This window comes from Neovison vison, chromosome 3, assembly GCF_020171115.1.
Source record: "Neovison vison isolate M4711 chromosome 3, ASM_NN_V1, whole genome shotgun sequence".
In the NCBI taxonomy this organism is placed as follows: domain Eukaryota; kingdom Metazoa; phylum Chordata; class Mammalia; order Carnivora; family Mustelidae; genus Neogale; species Neogale vison.
Window position 1 is genome coordinate 134,689,012 of NC_058093.1, and position 24,473 is coordinate 134,713,484.

At 36.4% G+C, this 24,473-nt stretch overlaps 1 protein-coding gene across 1 annotated transcript in view; it reads right to left on the minus strand.

Annotated features, from left to right (window-relative positions):
* Window positions 1-354: 354 nt before the first annotated feature.
* The window catches only part of CDH7 (cadherin 7), a 109,128-nt gene continuing 85,009 nt past the window's right edge, over window positions 355-24,473 (minus strand). Inside the window, exons 10-11 of the mRNA XM_044242839.1 lie at window positions 21,137-21,388; window positions 355-1,624 (exon numbers count right to left, since the gene is read on the minus strand). Of these exons, the coding sequence (XP_044098774.1) occupies window positions 1,131-1,624; window positions 21,137-21,388 (746 nt within the window). The 3' untranslated portion in view covers window positions 355-1,130. The remainder of the gene's footprint in view (window positions 1,625-21,136; window positions 21,389-24,473) is intronic.

The window sequence follows — 24,473 nt, forward strand, 5'->3', positions numbered from 1 at the left end:
AAATCAATTCTGAAACCTTTCTAAAATACAAATATTTTATTCCACTGTTTGGTACATTCTAATGGCTCAGATGAACGACTTGCATGTCCTTGTAGCTGCGTTCCCCTCTGAGATGTGAACAGCAGCAAAGCTCAACCGCTCTACTATTTTTTTCTCCATTTCCATGCTTCCTTTCCTTCATGTAGCTCAGACTGGAGAAAAATCAGCATGTTCTGACGAGTTGAATGCTATGAGGCAGTCAGATGGACCTGAATTCAGTGGAGATTTGGAGCTCCAAAATAAATAGAACACCACGTGTCAAATAAAAAAGAAAGGAAAGATAGTCTCCTGTATAAATCAGAAGAGATAATCAACATCAATGAATAGACAGCAACTTTTTTCATACCTACACAAGCATCTCAAAATGATGGCAAACTTTAAGAATGATTTACCTTTTTCTTATTTGGAACACTTCATAATTTGTTTGCAAAACAACAGTTTATGTTGCCTTACACCAAATTTTATTGGCTTGTGTTGGAGGTTTGGGGAGATTTTCTAAGAATTTATATATTGCTAAATGAAATATATTTGCTACCCAACAGCAATAAAATGCTGCTGGATTCTACAATCTAGCAAGCTAAAAGCATCACTGTAAATTAAATTCGTCCCAAGTTTTGATATGCAAGAAGTTCCAGGACTTTTCAATGGCTCATCGAGTTGTGTTCTTCTCATGGGCAGTGCCGTGAAGGTAGGTACAGGGTACGCTTGGTTCACGGACAACACAGGCCACTACTTACTCATCGAGGTTAGGTGCTTTGCAGGTATCTGAGAGTTGCTATCTATTCACAAACCACTGAGCATTTCGTTTTATCAAAAAGCCTTCCAATGCTCAGAGTCTGTGGTCAGTGCAGTCCCTTGGATAAGTCTAATGAAGTAAGTTATGCTTCACCAAGGCAAAAACCTAAACAGTTAAAAATGGAGAGATATTTACAACCGTTTTCTCTAGTAAGTCGAGTTCCTGTTTTCTTTATGGAGTGGGGTTTTTTTCATTTTTTGTTTTTGTTGGGTTTTTTGTTTGTTTGTTTTTTGTTTTTGTTTTTTTTTTTTGCTTTTCCTTTTTCTTCAGTACATTTCAAATTAAGGTCCCGGGGCTAGGAGTACAAACTCTCCTGGCCGGTTCCATACATATCTGCAAGTCGTTTAAAGCGAGGCCCCCAGTCACTCAGGTAGTCATAATTCTGGTCAGAGTTTGAGCTGATGGAATCCAAGGAGCTGAGGGATTCAGCCACGGAGCCATTTCCTTCAAATGCGTACGTCTGCAAGGAATCATAGGGCGGGGCACAGGGGTCCACATCAGCTTCTTTCAGTCTTTCCCAGATAAATTCTCGAAAAATGACGTTGTCTGGGATGCTTTTAAAAGTGGGTCGACTCAAGAACTGAATTTCTGGAGTCACGTCCCTCCGAGTCTTGGTGTCTCTGATGACGTTCAGATTTCTCAGGGCGGCCATGTCGAACGCTTCCGTGTCTTCCTCTCCGCCCCCTTCGTCGTCGTACCTCACGATATTTTCTCGGATGTCTCGCTCCTCGTCAAAAATGAGAGGCTCTTTTTTCCGTCTTCGCATGGTGACGATCAGGAGGATCAGCACTAAACCAAGGAGACAGGAAAGGGACAGTTTCAGTAAATCACCAGCTGCCCCTCACCATGGTGAAGTTGGGTCTATGACCTTGACTTACAGATTTCCTGCCCTTTAAAGGGAAATGAACTGACCACCTCCCTGCATGGGAATTCAACAGCAGTAGATGTGCTAAAATTGCTAAAACGCCTTTAAAATAGGACACTTTTATACATCAAGGAACTCTTTTCCACACCTGTTCAGAACGGAGGTCTCCCTCTGTAAGGCAACCTCCAAAGTATTTGTTGGAGCAAACTGAAGGGCCATTTCAGGATAAAGACAGTAATTTCAAAGCTGGGCAACACAAAGGTTTTTTTTTGTGTTTGGTTTGTTTTGTTTTGTTTTGTTTTTGTTTTTGAACTCCTTAATTGCTGGAAAGGCAAAGTGACATTCATAAATGTTTTAGGTCTAATTTAGCAATTGCAATTTTGGAAGGTAATGGATTTTAGCATTTGGTCAGGTTCTTTGAAGAAATGCCTGGTACTTATCTAAGAAATTCCATTGTTAAATAAAACCCAGTATGTCAGGCCATATATGAAGATCAAAGCTTTTCTATAGTAAATTGAGTCTCGCTTTCAGGATAAAATACTGAACATTACACATTCTTTACACATTCTACCTGGGGAGAGAAGTTGTGAGATTTTCAGCTTAGTCAAAGATAGATTTATCACAATTAATAAATAATAAAGCATATGGTTGCACTAGAAAGCAACAGACACCAAATACACTGGCTTTTTGGGTTTAAAATATGTGAATATACTCTTGTATTTTTAGTAAGTATACACTACTAAGAAAGATTCTGTTTCACTCCGGCTATGGGCAACTGAATGCTAGCTGAATTGGGAACATATCAGATTTCATGGGCACTTGAATTAAGTTTAAAAAGAAAGGTATTTTTGAATTTTGGAGTTCAAAATACATAAAGAATTATTGTTAATTTCCTTTTTGTTACATCAGCCAAATATATATATTTTTTGATGATCTAAAAGGCCCAGAGGGACCATTACTCTCAGCCTGCTTTTGAAAGACACTTAAAATATTTATATTTAAAATGTCTTATAAGGTTTTAGTTTGGCATTAATAATACATTTGAAAAAAAAAAAGCCAAAAAGGACATCAGTGTAATTCAGAATAATTAAAAACTAAGACTAGATGAGACATACTCCATCCTCTACCTCAATCTGCTTTAAAAAAAAAAAAAAAAAGAAGTCTAAGCACTTACTTAAATAAGGCCTTTTTTTTGTTGCAATGTTCTGGCATGGGCCTTGAAAACAAATATATAGCTTTGTTGTCAAAATGGCCTTGGATAAAAGTTCAGCCTTTTCACATATTAACTGTGTGATCTTGGGCAAGTAATTTAAACTAATGGAGCCTAGCCACATAAGGTAATTATAGACAAATGTTTCCAGGGTAAATTAGAGAGATTGGGGAATAATGTAAGGAGAGATATTAGAGTGACAAGTACTTGTTTGTGTGCCAAAGAGAAATTTTCATTGTTATCCTCTGACCAACCGAGAACGTGAACTCAAAATTTTTCCTCTGACCCAAGAAAAACAATGGAATGAGGTAAGAAAGTAGAAGGTGTAGCAAACATATGGCAAGGCACGTGTACTAAAGATTGAATGAGAGACAGAAAAGGCAGTAAAGGTGAAAAATGAAGGTCTGCAAATAGGACTTCTCATTTGGCCCTCAGGGTAGTTCTCTGGGGAATGTGTGTTCTTGTTTGACGGTGGTCTGAGGCATGGGAAACATCCTGCCTATGGTCAGTGAATAAAATGCAATAGGTGGGAACGAAGTATCCTCTACTTCCAACTGCCCCAAAGCCTTTGTGCTTTCTAGAACACTATGAGCCTAGTGCTCAAGGTCATTGAGATACCAGCTGAGAGCTCAAGTGACAATTTTCTAGTTCAGAGAAAGACACGCCAGTAAATTTTAAGACATATGGATAAATAATATTTTAGATTTATGTATAAATATAGCTTCTGAAACTTTTTATATGGTTCCACCCAAAATAAAAGTCATTGCAACAGAGGGACAAGGTAGTATTTCCTCAGAAGTCAGAGAGAGATAATGGAAAGGTAAGCATCAGAATGATGGGTGGACAGGTAGAGGCAGGAATAAGAAATCTGGCAGCCACATTGGAAGCAGAATTGAGGGGGAGCAAATATCCAAATGAGTGCAAGAGGATACAAGAAATGAATGGGCATGGGGGCGCCTGGGTGGCTCAGTGAGTTAAGTCTCTGTCTTCAGCTCAGGTCATCATCTCGAGGTCCTTGGATCGAGCCCCACATGGGGCTCTCTGCTCAGTGGGGAGCCTGCTGCCCCCTCTCTCTCTGCCTGCCTCTCTGCCTACTTGTCATCTCTCTCTGTGCCAAATAAATAAAATCTTAAAAAAAAAAAAAAAGAATGGGCATAAAAGTGAATGAGGCTATGAAGAGAGTAAGATATTACGTAATAATTAGTTGTTCTTTTAATTTAAAAATTAAAAAATTTAACTTAAAATTTAGGCAAAAATGTCAAAATTTTAATTCTCTTTCCTTCATATAATTACAATGAATCTTTTAATTTATATATATATGGCTTTATATATATATACATTTTATTTATACATATATAGGTATATATATTTATATATATGTTACATTTTGTTTTATATGCTATTTTAACATAAAACATATTTCTTATGTTCTATTGTAAATATATTTCCATGCTATAGAAAAAATTACTTTTTAACACTCAAGCATAGTGCTCAGTAAAATTGAAACATGAACCCATAGGTGTGTCAGCCCTCAGGTTCAGTACCTATTAAGGATATTAATATCTTATAGAGTTTATTTTATTTCTCAATCTTGCCTGAAGCTGAGAAAAATGAAGTGTTTTAGGAGGTTAGAAAATGTAACATTTCAATGACTTAGGAGAATATTAATTTCTAACTGCATGAGCCCATATAAAAAATAAAATTTAACCTTTACGTAGAACAAGTATTAAGTGCTCTTCAGGGTCTATGGAGATAATCCCCGTATTAAAAAGAATATTTTCTGCTTAAGTAAGCACAAGATTATATAGTTTAAGAGGTTTTTCTCATATGTCTTTTCTGTCATACGGATAATACTTAAGAGTGAAGACAGAAAAGACCTAGTCTAGACAGCGTGGCACTTATAATGTGTTGTTCATAAGTTTATATATGGTTAACAAATGTGTGTTAACCATTTATTACAGGCATTGGGTGTGATGATGTAATGTTGCACTCAGAAGCAGGCAAAGCACATTTCTTCATGGAACTTATAATGACATGGGCAGGCTATTAATCAAATAGCAAGAACTAAATGTAAAACTATGATAATGATTCCAAAAGAAGAAAATATGATCTTTTAAAAGTCTATAGTAGAAGAAACAGATCCACACAAGGCAGATTTACGTGCCCCTGAAGGCTGAGGCTAGGTGATACGGGAGATTATACTTGGCACAAACAAGCAGTTAGCAAAGGTTGGAGCTGACAGGGCTGAGGAGGAAAGAGGTGGGAGGTAACCAATGTGGCTTAAGGACCGCATACGTGATTATCCATGCTCTTAAAAAATCATACTGACTGAACTCAGGAAGAAGGGAAAAGGAGATGTTAAGAAAGCAATTACAATGCTACTGCAATTTCTGTGTTATAATTCAGTTCCTTAACATTCAACATTTTCAGAGTCTCCCAGTCATGCAGACAATCGTGCTGGTGATTGGCCAAATTGTTTAACAGAGAGGATCTCTGCATCCAAGCAGCTCAAACGTGGTAGCTCTGTATTTATTTATAAAGATAAATGTATTATAAATCATGATGTAATTCACTCAGAGAAAGGACACACATACACAGATACTAAGGAGCCTGCAGACCAGAACAGCACCATTCTCCCAAACGGAAATTAATAAAAGGGAAGATGAAGAAAAACACAGATGTGTAAAACACACAGCACACTCTACAGCAGTGGACCCCTATATTCTCAGCATCACTGTAGTCTGTGACAGAGACACATCCATTTCTACTTAAATCCTCTTTAAAGTATTTCAAGTCCCACTTAACACACTTCTTGGAGGTTAACTATAGCATTATTGGTCATGATAATTAAGAGGCCCCCTCTCCAACAAACCTCCATCGTCAAATGTCTTACTCTCTTAAAGACAGCAGACACTTGAAAAGTCGTTTGGGTTTGTTCTAGAAGCACTTATAGTGTATTCTCAGCTGCTGAATTCAATGCCCGATTGTTATCCCGAGTCCTCGGCAATGAATTATCTAAGCTTGCAAATGTCTGAATGCCCAATATTCAGTTTTGGTCCCCAGAACATTTGCACAGATGTGGCACAAATTGGTACTACGGCTAGATAAGCCTTCTTATAATAAAGAAAAACTATTCCCTTTATTTCAAATTTTGAATCAATTCATTTAAAACCACTCAGTCATGTGAACTACTATCAAGACAGTTCTTTTCCAACCTAAAACTCTATAAAATGTTCTTGGTTTAAATCAAATTGCAAGACGTTAAATACTGTTAAATATCACTTCGTTGAGTTTAACCTACTGTTTAGAGACTTTAGAGACCAAAAGTTAAAACCTAAATTTCTCTTAATTCAACATTTTTCAACATTATTTTCAACATTTCAACATTCAACATTGATTCAACATTTTATACTGGGCATTGATTTTCAACTGTAATCCCTATAAGGTCAGTGATTTTATTCCCCACAGATATATCTTGAGCACAAAAAGCAATACTTGATAATAAATAAGCACTCAAAAAATATTTGTTAAATATAGTATGGGTTGGAGATATGCAGGTAACTTGCCATTGTGAAGTTCAATATTTTATATAAGAAAATATAACTAGTATATGATGCAGTAGATTATATAGCAATATAATGCATGCTAGGTAAATATGTATGGGAAGGTATGCTTTGGCCAGATTGCTCAGAGAAAGTCTCACAAAAGAGATGACATGCAGTAAGACTTGAAGGATAAGCTACTGTCACCTAGAAATACCATTCTCTCTCTGTTTCTGTGAATAATCAGAATTTCTTATTAGTCAATAAAATGGCTGTCTAAATCTTCACTATCCAACATGGTAGCTGCTAGCCACACGTGGCTATTGAGCATTTGAAGTGTGGCCATCCCTATTTGAAACATGAACTAAGATGTGCTTTTAGTTTAAAATAGACATGTGATGTTCAAGACAATTGTTAATGTTAAAATTGTTCATGTAAACTATATTTTTATTGATTACATGTTAAAATTATAGGTTTGTTAATACTGCATTAAATACGTTATTAGCATTTGCTGCCTTTGTTCCTTTTTAGTTTTGCTAATGAGGCTACCTGAAGTTTTAAAAATTACATATGTAGTTAACCCTTGTGAATCACAATATATTTCTTTGGACAAAATGAAATCTTAATTCTGTATGATCTTAAGGTATACTGCTCTAAAATTTTATTGCCAAATGACATATTGAACAGCAAAGTAACTATTATACTACAATTATTACTGTGTCTCTTAGGTGTAACTGAAAAATGACCTACTTTAAATGAAAAATCTGCTAGTACAATCTGTATCCAAGTTGAATAATTTATTATAAATAATTATCCACATCCATGTGCGAGCCCTTCAATACCTTTGTTTTTCAACTCCTCACTATCTTTTGATCTTGTTGATTTGCGTAAAGATTACTAAAAATCTGTTAATTTTCTCCATTTGCCACTAATTAAGTTTCACTAATTTTCTTTAATTTTGAACTTGAACTTTGGTGGCTTCAGATCAGAAACAACCATGACAGAAATATTTCAGCTCCTTTCAGGGTCACTTCCAAATTCCCACCACTTTCTCCATGCCTGGAGCTACACCAGAGTTCTATATTCTCACCAAAAAAATAGGTCATTAAGTGATAATTTTCCAATCCATGATTTATCTTCAGCTACACTCAATGTTACTGACTTTTCTTTTTTATAAAAGTAGCCCATTTCATATTTCCATATTCTTATATCCTGATTGCCCTGAAGCCAGAGAATCTGAGTTTTTTGGAGTATTCCTCCGAGACTAAGGTCATCAATGGTCTTGTTAACATCAGTCAGCCCTTAGCTTACAGGGCCGGTCTATCATATGACATAGATCTTCAACCAGGAAACATGATACAAGTGAGTTTTCTTGAATTAATAGACTATTACAGGAATTCTTACAATTAAAAAAGTTTTACTCTCTCCTCCCAAATCATGCTCTGGTGGCTGCTCTTCTCTAGGTAATACCTAGGGCAAATATTCCTCAAATTCTGTATGTGGCTTCTTTCTTTTTCACCCAATACTCTTTCAACATGAGCTCAATGAAATTCAAAAATTCAACTATTTTCTGTATATGACAGTTGGTGAGGTCTCTGACATATAAATCTCCCATCTATCTTCATTAATGATTAGTCATAATTTTTACTGATAACAATATGGGCTGCTCAGAATATAGTAAATACTTAATACATGGAAACTGTAATTTTTAATTATTACTATCACTTATTTTACTATAACAACTTTCTACCCAGGGGCACCTGGGTGGCTCAGTGGGTTAAAGCCTCTGCCTTCAACTCGGGTCGTGATCCCAGGGTCCTGGGATCCAGCCCCACGTTGGGCTCTGCTCAGCAGGGAGCCTGCTTCACCCTCTCTCTCTGCCTGCCTCTCTGCCTACTTGTGATCTCTCTCGGTCAAATAAATAAAAAAAAACGTAGTTTTCCAGATTTTAACCCATTAACTTCAATCTGTTTCAATTTGTGTTTTCTCAAAATAATATCCAAACCAGAAACTTCCAGATCATCTTGGACTCTAACTTCGCTTCCTCCTTGTATTTACCTCTTGCTCATCCCACTACCTTAATGAACCAATTATTACGTAGTGTAACTCCTGAAGTGTACCTCAAATCCCCCACTTAAACCCACATTTACACTGACTCACACCTGGTCTAGCTCTAGCTCCAGGCATCCCACTAAAGCAGCCACAGCCCAGTATTCCCCAAGATCCCAAGTTTCCCAGACAAGCAAAAACTAAAGGAGTTCATCACCACTAAACCAGACTTCCCAGAGAAGTTAAAATGTCTTTAAGTGGAAAAGGCCATAACTAAAAATACAATACATGAAAGAAAAAAACTCACGATTAAAGGCAAATATATAATAAAGACAATGGATCGGCCACTTAAAAATCTTGTGTGCAAAATTAAACCAAAAAGATGTAAAATATGACATCAACAACATAAAATGTGTGTGGGGGGGGAGGGAGAGTACAAATGTAGTACTTTTTCAGAATGCACTGGAAATTAAGTGACTATCAGCTAAAAACAGACTGCTACATTTATCATGTTGGTATACACGAACCTCATAGTAACCAAAACCAAACCCACAAAAGAATCTAACAAATTCAAAGACCTACAATGGATACACACCCACAAAAATAAAGAAAAACATCAAACCACAAGAAATCAAAAGAAGAAAGAAACAGAGAACTACAAAAACAATCAGAAAGCAATAAGTAATAGTAATAAACATATACCTATCAATACATTTTAAATGTAACTGGACTAAATGATCCCATCAAAAGGTATACCGTGGCTGAACGGATAAAAACAACATCCATTTATATGCTGCTTCCAAGAGACTCACTTTGTATCTAAAGGCACATTCAGACTGAAGGTGGAGGGGTGGAAAAAGATATTCCATGAAAATGGAAATAAAGCTGGATCAGGACTCATATCAGATGAAATATACTTAAAACAAAGACTGTGACTCCAAAAAAAGAAACAAACAATATTAACATTTCCAAATACCTATGCACCCAACATATGATCACATAAATATGTAAAGCAAATTTAAGCAGACATAAAGGGAAAAACTGACAGTAATAGAAAATAGTGGGGGGACTTCTATAACATACTTACATCAATAAATAGATCATCCAGACTGAAAATCAGTAAGAAAAAATTAGCCTTAAACAACACATTAGACCAAATGGCTTAACAGATTATATAGAGAACATTTCATCTAAAAACTTCAGACTGCATTTTTTTTTTTGAAGTGCACATTGAACATTCTCCAGGATAGATCACATGTTAAGCTGCAAAACAAGTTACAATAAATTCAAGAAGATTAAAATTATATCCAGCATCTTTTCTAACCACAGTAGTGTGAAACTAGAAATCAATCACAGAAAGATTTCTAGAAAAACAAAACGTGGAGAACTAAAGCACATGCTACTAAACAATGTGTCAATAAATAAAGTTGGAAATAAATATCTTGAGACAAATGAAAATAAAAATGAAAACACAGCTTTTCAAAATCTACAGGATACAGCAAAAGCAATTCTAAGAGGACAGTTTATAGTGATACAGGCCTACCTCAGGTAAAATCCCAAATAAACCATCTAACTTTATGCCTAAGAGAAGTAGAATATTAACAAGCAAATTCCAAAATTAGAAGAGAAAGGAAATGATAACAATCTGAGTGAAAATACATTAGGCACTTAAAAAAATAGAAAAGATCAATGCATAACTAAGAACTGGTTTTTTTTGAAAAGATAAACAAAACTGATAAACGTCTAGCCAGAGTTTTCAAGAGAAAAACACAACCATATAAATAAAATCAGAAATAGAAGTTAAAATGATACAACAGAAATAAAAATGATCATAGCGGACTACTATAATTATACACCAACAAATAGAAGAACTTAGAAAAAAATGATAAATTCCTAGAAACACAACCTTTTGAGATTATGGAAAAACAGAAAATCTAAATAGGCCAATTACAAGTAACGATACTGAATTAGTAATTAAAAAACAACAACAAAAAACTCTCCAGAAAATGAAGAGGAAGGACTGCTTCCAAATCCTCTACAAGGCCATCATTACCCTGATACCAAAACCAAAGATATTGAAAAAAAAAAAATTACAGATTGATATCCCTGATGAAAACAGATGCAAAAATCCTCAACAAACTATTAGCAAACCAAATTCAGCATTATGTTAAAAGAACTATACCCCACGTGGCACGTGAATGGTTCAGTTTATTAAGCATCTGACCCTTGATTTTGGCTCAGGTCATGATCTTGGTGTCCTGGGATCCAGTCCTGTAATGGGATCCCTGCTCAGTGGGGAGTCTGCTTATCTCCCTCTCCCTTTGCCCCTCCCTCTCCTCTCCTCTCTCAAATAAATAAATAAATCTTAAAAATATAAAAATTATGCCCCATGATTATGTGGAATTTATGCCAAGGATGTTTCAACATCTGCAAATCAATCAACATTATATGACACATTAACAAAAATGAAGGCTAAAAATCATATGATCTCATTAGATGCAGAAAAAGCAACTGACATAATTCAACATCCATGTATGATAAAAAAATCAACGTGAGTATAGAAGAATCACACCTCAACATAAGAAAGGTCATGTATGTCAAGCCCATAGCTAACATCATACTTAAGGGTAAAAACTAAAAGCTTTTACTCTAAGACACATGGCAAGAATGTCCACCCTGGCCATTTTTATTCAATACAATTAGTCACTACAATTAGGCGAGGGGGAAAAAAGGCATCTAAATTGGAAAAGAATGAAACTGTCACTTTTTGCAAATGACATGGTACTGTATACAGAAAACCTTAGACTCCACCAAAAACTACCAGAACTAATAAATGAATTCAGAAAAAGTCGCAGAATACAAAATTAGAAATATAAATACAAAATACTGAATACAAAATACAGAAATAGGTTGCATTTCTCTACACTATAACAAGCTACCAAGAAAGAGAAATGAAGAAAGCAATCACATTTACAATTTTATTTTTAAAAAATTACTTAACGGGGCACCTGGATGGCTCGATGGTTAAACAGTCTGCCTTCGGCTTGGGTCCTGATCCAGAGTCCTGAGACTGAGCCCCACATTGGGCTCCCAGCTCAGCAGAGAGTCTGCTTCTTTTTTCTCCCTCTACTCCTCCCCCAGCTCGTTCTCTTTCTCCCTCTCTCAAAATAAATGGATAAAGTCTTTTAAAAAATTGCCTAGGAATAAATTTAACCAAGGAAGTAAGAGACCTATATTCTGAAAACTATGACACTGATGAAAGAAATTGAGGATGGCTCAAATCAATGGTAAACCATACTCATGGATTGGAAAAATATTATTTTAAAATGCCGTACTATCCAAAGCAAACTACAGACTCAATGTAATCCCTTGAAATTACCAATGTTAGTTTCCACAGGATTACAACAAAGAATCCTGAAATGTATATGGAACCTCAAAAGACCCCAAATAGCTAAACCAATCCTGAAAGCGAACAAAGTCAGAGGTGTTATGCTTCCTGATTTCAACCTATCCTAGAGAGCTATAGCAATTAAAACCGTTTGGTGCTAGCACAAAAACAGACACATAAATCAATGGAATAGAAAAGAGAGGCCAGAAGTAAATGCACACAACTATGGTCAATTTATGACAAAGAAGACATGAATATACAACAGGGAAAAGACCATCTTTACAGAGGATGGTGCAGGGAAAACCTGACCACTTTCATATAACATAAACAAAAATAAATTCAAAATGGATTAAAAGACTTGAATGTAAGACCTGAAACCATAAATCCCCTAGAAGAAAACATAGTAAGCTCTTTGACACTGGTCTTAGCAATATGTTTTTTGACCTGTCTCCTAAGGCAAGAGCAAAAAAACCTAAAAGAAGCAGGTGGGAGGGGTGCCTGGGTGGCTCAGTGGCTTGGGGCTCTGCCTTTGGCTCAGGTCATGACCTCAGGATCCTGGGATCAAGCCCCACATCAGGCTCTCTGCTCAGCGGGAGACTGCTTCCTCCTCCTCTCTCTCTCTGCCTGCCTCTCCTCCTACTTGTGATCTCTCTCTCTGTCAGATAAATAAATAAAATTTAAAAAAAAAAGCAATTTGGAATACATCAAAGTTTTTACACAATGAAGGACAACATCAGTAAGTGAAAAGGCAACCTACTGAATGGAAGAAGATATTTGCAAATCATGTATTTGATCAGGGGTTAATATCCAAAATATACAAAGGACTTACATACCTTAATATAAAAAACAAACAAGCAAACAACCCAATTAAAAATGGTTACAGAACTTGAATAGTAGTTTTTCTAAAGAAGACATACAGATAGCCAACAGGAACATGAAAAGATGCTTAACATCACTAATCACCAGGGAAATCAGAAAACCATAAGATTACCTCACACCTGTCAGACTGACAACTGTCAAAAAAACAACAAAAAAATAAGTGTTGGCATGGTTGTAGAGAAAAGAAAATCCTTGCACACTGTTGGTGGGAATATAAATTGGTGTAGCCTCTATGGAAAACAGTACAGAGTTCCCTCAAAAGGTTAAAAGTACCATAAAATCGAGTAATTCCACTTCTGGTTATTTATCCAAAGAAAACCAAAGCACCAATTCAAAGACATACACGTCTTGAGGAACTTCCATACTTTGTGTTCCCTCTCTCTCTCTCTCAAACATATATATGTATGCATGTATATGTAAATATACACCTACCTACACACAATGGAATATTATTTAGCCACAAAAAAGAACGAAATTTTGTCATTTGCAACAACATGGATGGGTCTAGAGTGTATTATCCTCAGAGAAAGACAGATACTGAATGATTTTATTTATATGTGGAATCCAAAAAAAAAAAAAAAAAAGAAAAGAAAACCAAAAACAGAAACAAATTGAAACAGACTCAGGAAACGGTCTCTGGGTTGCCAGAGTAGGGAGTCACTAGGAAGTGGGCAAAATACGTAAGGGAGACTAAGTCGTCCAATCCTTAAGTTATAAAATAAGACCTGGAAATGTAATGGATAGGAAATATAGTCAATAATTTTGTAATAGTTTTGTATGGTGATAAATGGTAACTAGATTTATCATGAGGATCATTTCATATAAAAATATCAGATCACTATGATGTACACCTGAAATTAATAGGCTATTGTATGTCAGGTATACTTCAGTTAAAAAGACAAAGACTCATGGTGGTGAACTGTGCTTAATCTAATTAGTAGGTGAGACATCTCCCCTCCCCACCCCCGGGCCAAGTAGGTAAGACTGAAGCTGGTCTAAAAGGATAGTGTGAGCCCAACAGGAGGAGGGACTCAGGAAAAATCTTTTTGTAACAGGGAGGCATGTTTGAAACTAAGGGAAAGGCAGCGATGTGGCTCTTCCTTCAGGGTGAGTGAAGGATTAGACAGGCTGATACCTTCAAGAGGTGAGCAGGTGTCAGAACATGTCTTGCTTTGTGGGCCATGAGAACCATTTGGATTTTATGTAAGTACATTTGATGCTTCTGAAATGTCTCAAGCAAGGAAATAATCTATGTTTTAAAAAGTGAAATGATAGGAAAAATACAGGGGTGCTAGTGCAGTCTGATGATCAAAGACAGATGTCATTGGAAGTGACATCTAAGCTAAGATGTAAAGGGTGAGAGAATTCAACTTGTCATTTTGTCTGGATCTATGTGCTGTAGAATCGGAGATATATGCACATACTTAGTCACAAAAGGCCAGAATTTGAACTTGTACTTATGAACCTACTCTATTATTTATAGCCACAAAGAATAAATGAAAATTTATATTTGATACAATCTAAGCATGTGCATGAGGTAAACTAGATAACAACTATAGCATTTTTGACTAAAATTTAAGCTGAATTTTAACAACAAATGCATTAACTTTGAAATACTGCAGTATTTTCTCTACCTTTAGATAGATATGGAAAATCATATACTCAGATTTATTTTTTCTTGAGTCCTTGTAGATATGCAGGGCTATTAACTTAAAAATATGTCAGTATTTTAAGTGTGTGCCATATCCACTTTACAGAAAAAAAAAAAAAAAAGAGGCTGGATTTCAGACAAAATGCCCTAAAATCATATAATCTTAGGAAATGGGTAAGTCTGGCTGTAATGGAGATACTATTTATGGATAAGGACAAAAATAAAATCAAACCCTCTTTCCTGCTAACGAATACATTCAAATCATCCATGGTCTCATTCAGAATGTAGGTAGAATATGCCCTCTCCATGTCACATCAGCCTTTTATGGCTATGTACATAATGATAAAATAATACTCAGCCCCTGGCTCCAAAAGCAGGAGTCTACTGGAGCAGATATACAAACTAATGAAACAGGTGAGTCAGCCATGAAGGACGCTCTGGTATACAAAAGGTGCTCTGGGGCGCGCAGGAACAGCACCCAACCTGGACACTGAAGAAAATCGGGGCAAAGGTGTTCGAGGCAGAAGGAGCAAGTCACGTACAAGCAGGTAAGACAAAGCAGGATGAGTCTGAGAAAGAGCAGCTCTGCAATGTGGCTGAAGGTTGAAATGGTGGGGGGCAGTCAGAGCATAGAAAGTCTGTGATTTTCATCTGTAGACCACGGGGGCCATGGAAATCTTCTTTTAAGCTTTGGAGAAACTCAGTCTGCCTGGGATGCTGGTAGATTGGATCTGGTAGAGATGGGCAACTCAGGAGAGCAACGATAGACTTGGGTCAAAATCAGGTGCGGCATCAAGGGAGAGAATGGCACAAATTCAAGAGTCAACAAACTATAATTTCATATCTTGGGGAGACTGACTGGCTGTGGGAGATGGAAGAAAAAAGTCAAGTGTGATGGACTCCCCTTCAAAAACATGAAAGTAGGGACTAAGTCAGGAGGAGAGGTAAGGGTGTAGGAAAACTGTTCAGGATTTAATAATTCTACTCCAATTTCTAATGTCAGCAGTCTGTTAGAGGAAAGTGTCCATCCCAGAGTTCTGCAAATCACCTGCACAAAAGGGATGCTGCTTTCCATGTCTTGAGACAGCAAAACATTTCATTACAAACAAAACTGAGCTTCCCCTTGCCCCAGAAAAGTATCACAGATTTCCTCTCCATTAAATGTGGCACTTAGGATGATTTGATTGTAAAGACAGACACAAAACTGACCTAAGCATAAAGAATATTGTGTGTCCAAAGAGAATTGGTATAGCATATATTTTCGTTGTAATGAAGTATAATCTCAAGGTTATCATATAATAATTCTTGATGTGTTCTCTCAAGGTTGGAAGTAGTTGGAGGATACTGCAAATCAGACATTCAGAGCCAAAGAAGTGATGACCCTGCTTTGTAAAGCAGATCAAAGATTCTGCCAACCCTACTTTGGCAGTGCTGGCACAGATCAACAGGCATTTCCCAGAGACACACAAGTCTCTCCTATTAGAAAACACATAGGGATGGGGCGCCTGGGTGGCTCAGTGGGTTAAGCCGCTGCCTTCGGCTCAGGTCATGATCTTGGGGTCCTGGGATCGAGTCCCGCATCGGGCTCTCTGCTCAGCGGGGAGCCTGCTTCCCTCTCTCTCTGCCTGCCTCTCCATCTACTTGTGATTTCTGTCAAATAAATACATAAAATCTTTAAAAAAAAAAAAAAAAAAGAAAACACATAGGGAAAAATACCTTATAAAGGACATTCAACAGGCAGCCCTGCTTGTGCTTGGGTCCTGGTTGTGACAACTTGTAACTTTGTGCGTGTTTCCTCTAATTTAGTTTTCTCATATAAAAAGTGGGCATAATACTATTTAATACCTGCCTGGAAATACGTTGTGAGAGTTAAATTAGACCATGCTCATAAAGCACTTAGCTAATGTCTAGCACTTAGTATGAGCTTATTAAATGTAATTAATTTTTACTTAGCTTATACCTGTTTGAAAGAGGAACATATGTGCTACCATAAATTAGCCACTTCTGTCCTTTAATATCACTAGGACTATCATTATAGATTATGATGGGGATCAATCTTGTGTTTGTGTATATGTGCACGCATGTGTGTGTATGTGTGTGTGTATTAGTATTACCTATTAGTATAATAGGTATTAGTATACTTAGTATTACCTAAGTAAATATATATATATATGTAACATAAATATATAATATAATATACATATATATGTAATACTATCACTTAGAGAACTAGGAAAATATTTTCCTGTTGAACATAATCATGAGTGGCCACAGTAACAGGGGAGCAAACATGATTCAGCACTCTGTGGACCAGGAAAGAAAAGAAAAGTGCAAAGATGCACGACAGCAGAATGTCAAGCTGTTCACCCTGGACACACGGCAAGAACCTGAATCCCATGTAGCAAGCAGTGTTTTCCACAAATGATTTATTAAACCTGAAGTGGGGCTAGTCTAACTACTCCCAGTTGTGGCTCACGAGCAGAGAGCTGGAGGGGATGTTATACGACATCAGTTACTTGGAACTAAAAGTCTAAATAGGGAAAAACAAAACTTAATATAGTAAATTCAGTGACAGTTTTAGTGTGCACCTGCTAACTAAGAAACTAACAAAGAAAACAGCTATAATATTCTCTGGATCGATGTGCAATATTTAATATTGAAACATTTAAAACAACTGAAAATTTTTCTGCTCATTTCTCAAAATCCACTGAAGTAATGATTTGGTGTTAGTCATTCATACATTTTTTTAAAGATTTTATTTATTTGAGAGGGAGAGCAAAATAACTGGAGGGAGGGACAAAACGAGGGAAAGAAACAGACCCCCCTGCTTAGAGGGAAGCCTTACCACAAGGGGCCTTGATCTAGGACCCAGAGATCATGACTTGAGTGGAAAGCAGGCACTTACCCAACTGAGCCTCTCAGGTGCCCTAGATATGTTTTTCTCTGAAGTGCATTCACCTTGGCTGGAAAATCCATATAAGTTTACAATTATGAATTCAACTATCATAAACATGCAGAAAAAAATTGGTGTTGGGGTAGGGCTCAGTCTGGGGGCTCAGTCTGTTAAGCCTCTGACTCTTGATTTTTGCTCAGGTCATGATATCAGAGTCATATGGTGGAGTCCCATGTTGGGCTCTTTGCTGAGCATGAAGCCTGCTTATGATTCTCTTTCTCTCCCTCTGCCTTTCCCCTTGCTTGCATTCTCTCTCTTTTTTCAATAAATAAATAAAATCTTAAAAAATTGGTGTCCCAGGGGCGCCTGGGTGACTCAGTGGTTTAAGCCTCTGCCTTTGGCTCAGGTCATGATCTCAGGGTCCTGGGATCGAGCCCCACATCGGGCTCTCTGCTCAGCAGGGAGCCTGTTTCCCCCTCTCTCTCTGCCTGCCTCTCTGCCTACGTGTGATCTCCATCTATCTATCAAATAGATAAATAAAAATCTTAAAAAAAAAAAAAATTGGTGTCCCAGCAAAATATTTAGTTGAACATTAGAATACTAAAGTATCTTGCCATATACAGAAGAAATGTTTCTACTTGCAAAATAATTTCATCTGACTGATAACTTTATCATGAACATTGAATATGACCACAATCTCTCCCATTCAAGTTGTATTCAATGTAAGTAAAGGAAACTTTGGGTTCTCAGTTTTGGATCATCTTCCATTTAGAGAATACAAATAAATTTGAAAGGGTGAGAACAAACTTGGGATGGGAGAAAACTCGGCAAAGTGTTCACCCATAAAGTTAGAAGGAAACTAACATGAAGTTGACATGACCAGCTTCATATAACATGATTTTTTCAATTTTGAGAAAGGACTACATATGAACAATTTTGAAAAAAACACATTTTCAAGGTGTATTTTCTTTGTCGTTTCATCTAAAAACAGTGATTGATGAAAAGGAGACCTAGAATCTTATAGCAACCTGGCCATTAACTTGGTGTACGACTTCCTGAAATCCTTGAACCCAGTTGTACTTCCTTTTCCCCCTCTGAAAAGTGCAGAGGTTTGGGCTAGAATTGATTTCTATGCCTTCCAGCATGAATATTCTGGAAACTTCAGGGCATTCCTTTCTCTTCTCTTACAAATAGCTTTAGTTTGTAACATTACTGGAAAACAAACTTGGCATACAGGGAAGCACCTTTTCGTAGGGGTTCAAAGCCCAAGTTTCTCTAGTTTCATCCTTAGATTGAACTAGATTCTCAAGTAGTCCCTCCCTATTTCCACCCCTTTACATTGCCCCCCCTTTTTAAAAACCATTTTTTAATTTATTCATTTGGGAGAGAGAGAGAGAGACAAAAACATGAGCAGGGGGGAGATTGAAAAAGAGAGGGAGAAGCAGGCTCCCCACTGAGCAGAGAACCTGATGTGGGACTCGATCCCAGGACCCTGAGATCACAACCTAAGCTGAAGGCAGACGCTTAACGACTGAACCAAGGCAGCCCACCTTGCTTTTTTCTAGCAATATTTATTTAAAAGCCTAAAAAGGTTGAGTTACAAATCCTATTATCTAGTGTCTAGGAATAAAATCCACCTCACTTCTTAAGGTAGAAAGTATGAGTCCTGTGTACACTAGGAGTCATGACCCATGCGAGGCTGTGTCTCCCACCCAACCACGCCCACCCGAACACTCAGTCATGCTGGCCTTGGCACATGTGTGAAAACCCAGAGTCTGTAATTGAAGAGACAGAACCTAACGAAAATGCAAAGTCCTGATCCTCTGTTTCTAAAGACTCAGGAAATACGGCATAAAAAGACTCAATTCTAAACAGAAACATACTGATTACTGAGCCAAGTCCTCACTGAGAAATGAAAGCCACTAGTTCACAAATGAATTTCAGCACAATAGGCTCTGTTTTGACTTATGTTTCTGTAGACTTGGAGAAACTTTTAAAAATGAGTAAAATATGAGACATAAACACCTTGTCCTAAGAAGTGGAAGAGATATTCCTAATCTGATATCTGTTAGAGGAAAATGCTCAAATATAACTAAATTTTGATGAAATCCACAAAAACCTATAATCATACCCTGAGACAAATGTGTACACACACACACACACACACACACAATCGCATATTCTTACATATCATATGTAAGAATGAAATCTATAAGACTATTTTACTTATTTTCAGGGACAGCTAGGTAATGATTCTTAATTAGAACCAACAAGCAACCTAACTTGCAAGGAATCCTTAGGTCAATGGTAAAAGTATGTTCTAACAATGAAGTAGGCTTCATTAGATAGACAACTTTAAAAGAAATCAAAGGTAATTAATTGTTGGGTATGATTAAATTGTGAGGAATTCAATTTTATCTTACTCATTTGAAATACTCCATAATCTAAATTGTCTGGAAGAGATCATTTAGATTATCTAAATTATGGCCAGGTTAAGTTCAAAAAGTCATCCATACACCATCTGCCTTTGCAATGGATCCATCTTTTTCAAAACTTACTCCAGTCTTTTGTATTCTATTCTAATCAGGCTTTAACTGAGAATTACTTACCAGTTTTAATGAGTTTGAGACTTTCTGCCACCTGTGTGAAGGTAATAGGGCGAAAAAAAAAAGTTTTTTCCTTCCTAGATTTATCTGTTTAGCTGGTTATTGAAGTCAATCGTTTCCATTTGTAGGGATCATTTACAGTATATTAGTGACTAGGTCTTAGCTTGGTTAATAGATTGAGAATTCACTTCATCAATAACACTTAAAAGTTACTGTATGTCTTCTATACGGTAGGCACATGATTATCTCATTTAACGTTTACAAAAACCTTACAGTCTAGTTCTATTATTTTACCCTTCTAGATTAAGTAGCCAGCTTTATAATGTTCCCCTGGTGAAAAGCTAGTGTATGTTAGGAGCAGTAATAAAAGTTAGGTTTACTTAACTTCATAAAACTTGTTTTTAAACATTACACAGTGAAGACTCACATTGCCAAATTCAGCTTTTACAAAAATATGTTATAAATGGGTTCACAAATTATATTAGACCCTAAGAAAACACACAATATGGTCTCAGATATAATACTAAGCGCTTGTTGTCCTTGATGTAAGAAGTTCTACTCTGAAAGACAATGTAGCTACGGAATAAGCCATAAACCCATTACCCAATGCCCGTGCTGGATGCCTCCCAATTTTTAAAAGGGTACTGCATAATCTCCTATAAAACTAATTCTAATATAAGTTATAAATCTTACTTACCCATGCAATAAAGTAATCATGGAGAATATAATTAAATATGTTAATTCTTGGGAAATTATAACTTTCACATTCCTAAAATTACAATATTTTCAAATTTGTGAATAATTTTAAAATCTACTTTAAATCTTATCTGAAAAGAGGGGGGATATAAAGCTATAATTTCTGAAGTAATCACATCATCAAAACAACATAGAAAAGATTCTGGTCTAATATACCTCCTTTGTAGGGTATTTTAACACAAATAGCTGTGACATGGTAAATTTGAAAAAAAATTCAAATTTAAACAGTCACTTATCTTCCCTGTTGTTTTAAAAATGAAATTGATTATTTTTTCCGAGTTGTATTTTCAATATACCATTGGAAAGTGGGGCCAAGGAACATGGCTCATGGAAGGAAACGCCATCGAACAGAACACTCGCACATGTTCTCAAAAAGGTACCATCAGCAAAAGAAAAGAGAAGGTCATGCTGTATGGTTGGTGTGATTGCTCCTACAGCGCAAACCGTGGAAGCAGTACCTACCCAGTAATGTCAAGACACAGGCGAGTATGGCAATCAGGGCTCCTGTGCTGAGGCCGGCGGGCAGAACGTAGGCCTCCGCATTGCAGGTCTGAGCGATCCCGTCGGCATCACAGTCGCAGACGCGGATGGTGAGGGTGTTGGTGCTGCTGAGGGAAGGCGATCCACTGTCCACGATGGAGATCGGCAGATAGTAAACAGATTGCTCTTGTCTCCGGAAGCCATTTCTCCTGGTGAGAATGGAAGCTGTGTTGTCTAAGACAGAGAAAATCAATGTGTAACACAAGATTTCTGATGGACTCAGTCCTGCCAAACTTACCTGATTTAAGGGGGTGGGGAGCTGGGCGAAATAGGTGAAAGGGATTAGGAACTTCTAGAAGACACACACACACACACACACACACACACTAATTGATATGATTTAAGTCATTTTGTTAAGTGTCTTGTCAGAGAGCTCTACTACCGAGTACTTGTTAATTTTAATACATTTTATTTTTTTAAATAATTTTTTCAATTTATTTATTTTCAGAAAAACAGTATTCATTATTTTTTCACCACACCCAGTGCTCCATGCAAGCCGTGCCCCTCTATAATACCCACCACCTGGTACCCCAACCTCCCACCCCCCGCCACTTCAAACCCCTCAGATTGTTTTTCAGAGTCCATAGTCTCTCGTGATTCACCTCCCCTTCCAATTTACCCCAACTCCCTTCTCCTCTCTAACACCCTTTGTCCTCCATGATATTTGTTATTTACATCATGCTACACAGTTATGACCAAAGGAAACAGATATCAAATAAAACTGAATATGAGATCAGACTTGGCAAGAGTCTGAATATGAAAATTTTTATTCATCACTTAACTGCAACTTAGTAAAAATCACATAGAGTACACCCTTTTCTCCTAAATTTCAAATCATACACTTACAAAGAGGATGATTCAAACTAAAAGGATAAATACTTTTGCAGCACTATCAGATAGCAAAAATAAAAAATCCCAATCCATCCCCTCCTTGACAAGTTCCAAACCCAATATAGAAATAAGTAACATAACATAATCCAGTTTTATCTGAATGACATAAACATAGATATTCAGGAATGGAATTATTGTGTAGTTTTTTAAAATTGTCCATATTGGTATATATTGTAACCCATACCCCATGTATATAAACATTTTATCAGTGATAAATTAGGTCATTAGTGTTTAATTTATATTCAATATTCTATTTTATCTAACATTTAATTATGAAACCGTTATCAGTGCTCAGTAAGTCTGTATCACATAACTGTGATTTCTATACCAGAAATAATTTTTTTTGTCTACTAGCAATTTACCCAGCTACATCTTAATTAATTAGAGAATTTATGTGATTCTTTAAATTTACAGCAATTAAAACATGAAGAAGGAAAATAGGATCATAGTTTCATCTAATGTATTTTAATATGTGCCTCCTTTCCAAGCTATCAGAAAGATATTTATCCTGTTGATTTTCAGGTTCCATCTGGTAAGTTTTTCTGTAAACAAATCTTTTAAGACATGAAGTTGTGGTGTTCATTAAAAATCTACACAGGGAGTTGTTGGAGGATATTGTTTTCAGTATGTTTTTATACACTTAATAATAATACACACGTTTATTTCTTTGCCTCCCAATCATTAAAATACATGTATTCATGTTTTGATACACAAAGTTTTTCAGAGCTGTTGAATTGTAATCTAACATGATTGGTATCAAATGGCACGCATGCATGTACACACACACACACACACACACACACACACTGGATTGTGGAACATGTGCCTAAATGCCCGATATGTGAAAGAAAGCCTTATGTTTGGGAAGGAGATCATAAAATTCATCATGTTATCTACGCAGTTCCTAGCATGGAAGCCGATATACGAGCTGATCTTTTTCTTCCTACATGTTTTCCTCCAAGGTACATGCTACAGAGCTTTGGTCTTGACCTAGGGAAATCTTTCAATTGTGCAGCAGTGGGGATGTCCCATAAATCCATACATTTTAGTGCATGTGCTGTCCAACAATCGTGGTGGTACTGAATAGGATGACACATGGGGGAAATATTCAGACTCTTCTTGGCAAGGTCATAAAATCCCCTCTCTACACTTGTGCTGGATGAATCAAAGTGCTGAGAATTGTCCCAAATATGATTAAGTCAGAGAGTCTGGGATTACCCACATAGAGAATGCTCTTCCTTTTATATTACTAAAGGGACAAGATAGTATTCTCATTTAAGCAGAGAGTGGGGTCAGGAAAACTATTATTTTCAGAGTGAATTTTTGAGGTCAAAGTTGGATTTTCTGCACTAAAGAAGAGGCAGCTTCAGGCAAAAAGCACTTATAATATCCACCTTCTGAATAAGTCTTTTTAGATGAGCCAGTGTTTGACTAGAAAATCTATTTCTACAGGTTTTCTTTTATCCTGAAAGCTGACTCACATATTCAACTCAAAGGAATTACATTTTCTGTATTGTTGGGGAATACTCCTCTCTCTGTATATTTTTCAGTTGCAAATGCCCTTTTGTTAAAATAAATACCTTGAATGAAAACACCTCTGAATATATAAATTAAAAATTACAGAACAGCAGGTTCTCCTACTTTAAAAGTTCTTATAATTGTCCATGTGTTGCCTATGATGATATATATATATAGATTTATTGATTATATATATATACAGATGATATATATATTGATATATGATGATATACAGATATCATTATATATATAATTATCTACATACATTTATATATAAAATATATATGCCATGTCAGTCTATATATATTTATAAAAATAAATATTCTATTATTTTGTGTCTCTGTGTTTGTGCATATAAATATATTAAGCAAAAATGTGTGTATGTGTGTGTGTGTGTGTTTACTTTTGAAGCAGATAAATGAATTTAGGGTGACAGGAAATTCTTTTGTTCTTTTTTTTTTACTTCCCTGAATCAGGAATATATCTTTTAATAATTTGCATGGATTACTTCTATTTTTTGTTAAAAACAAAAGTATAACTGAGGCTACTATTGAAAATATTAAATCAAAGTTGATTTAGGTTGATATCAAACAGGAAACACCAATTATTTTCCTAATGTCTCAAGTTATACTATGTAGTACAGTCTTATTAACAAATTTAGCTGGCTCTCAAAGGTCTAGAAGAAAAGTCAGAGAGAGACGGATCTGGCTTCTCCCCTATTTGGATTTAGGCCTGAAATGATTTAACTAGCAGCTGCTTCTTCATGACAGCAAATCCATAGATAAAAATTACTTGAGGGGCTCATTGCCCTTTAATTAATGTCCTTGCTAGTGTGTGTGTGTGTGTGTGT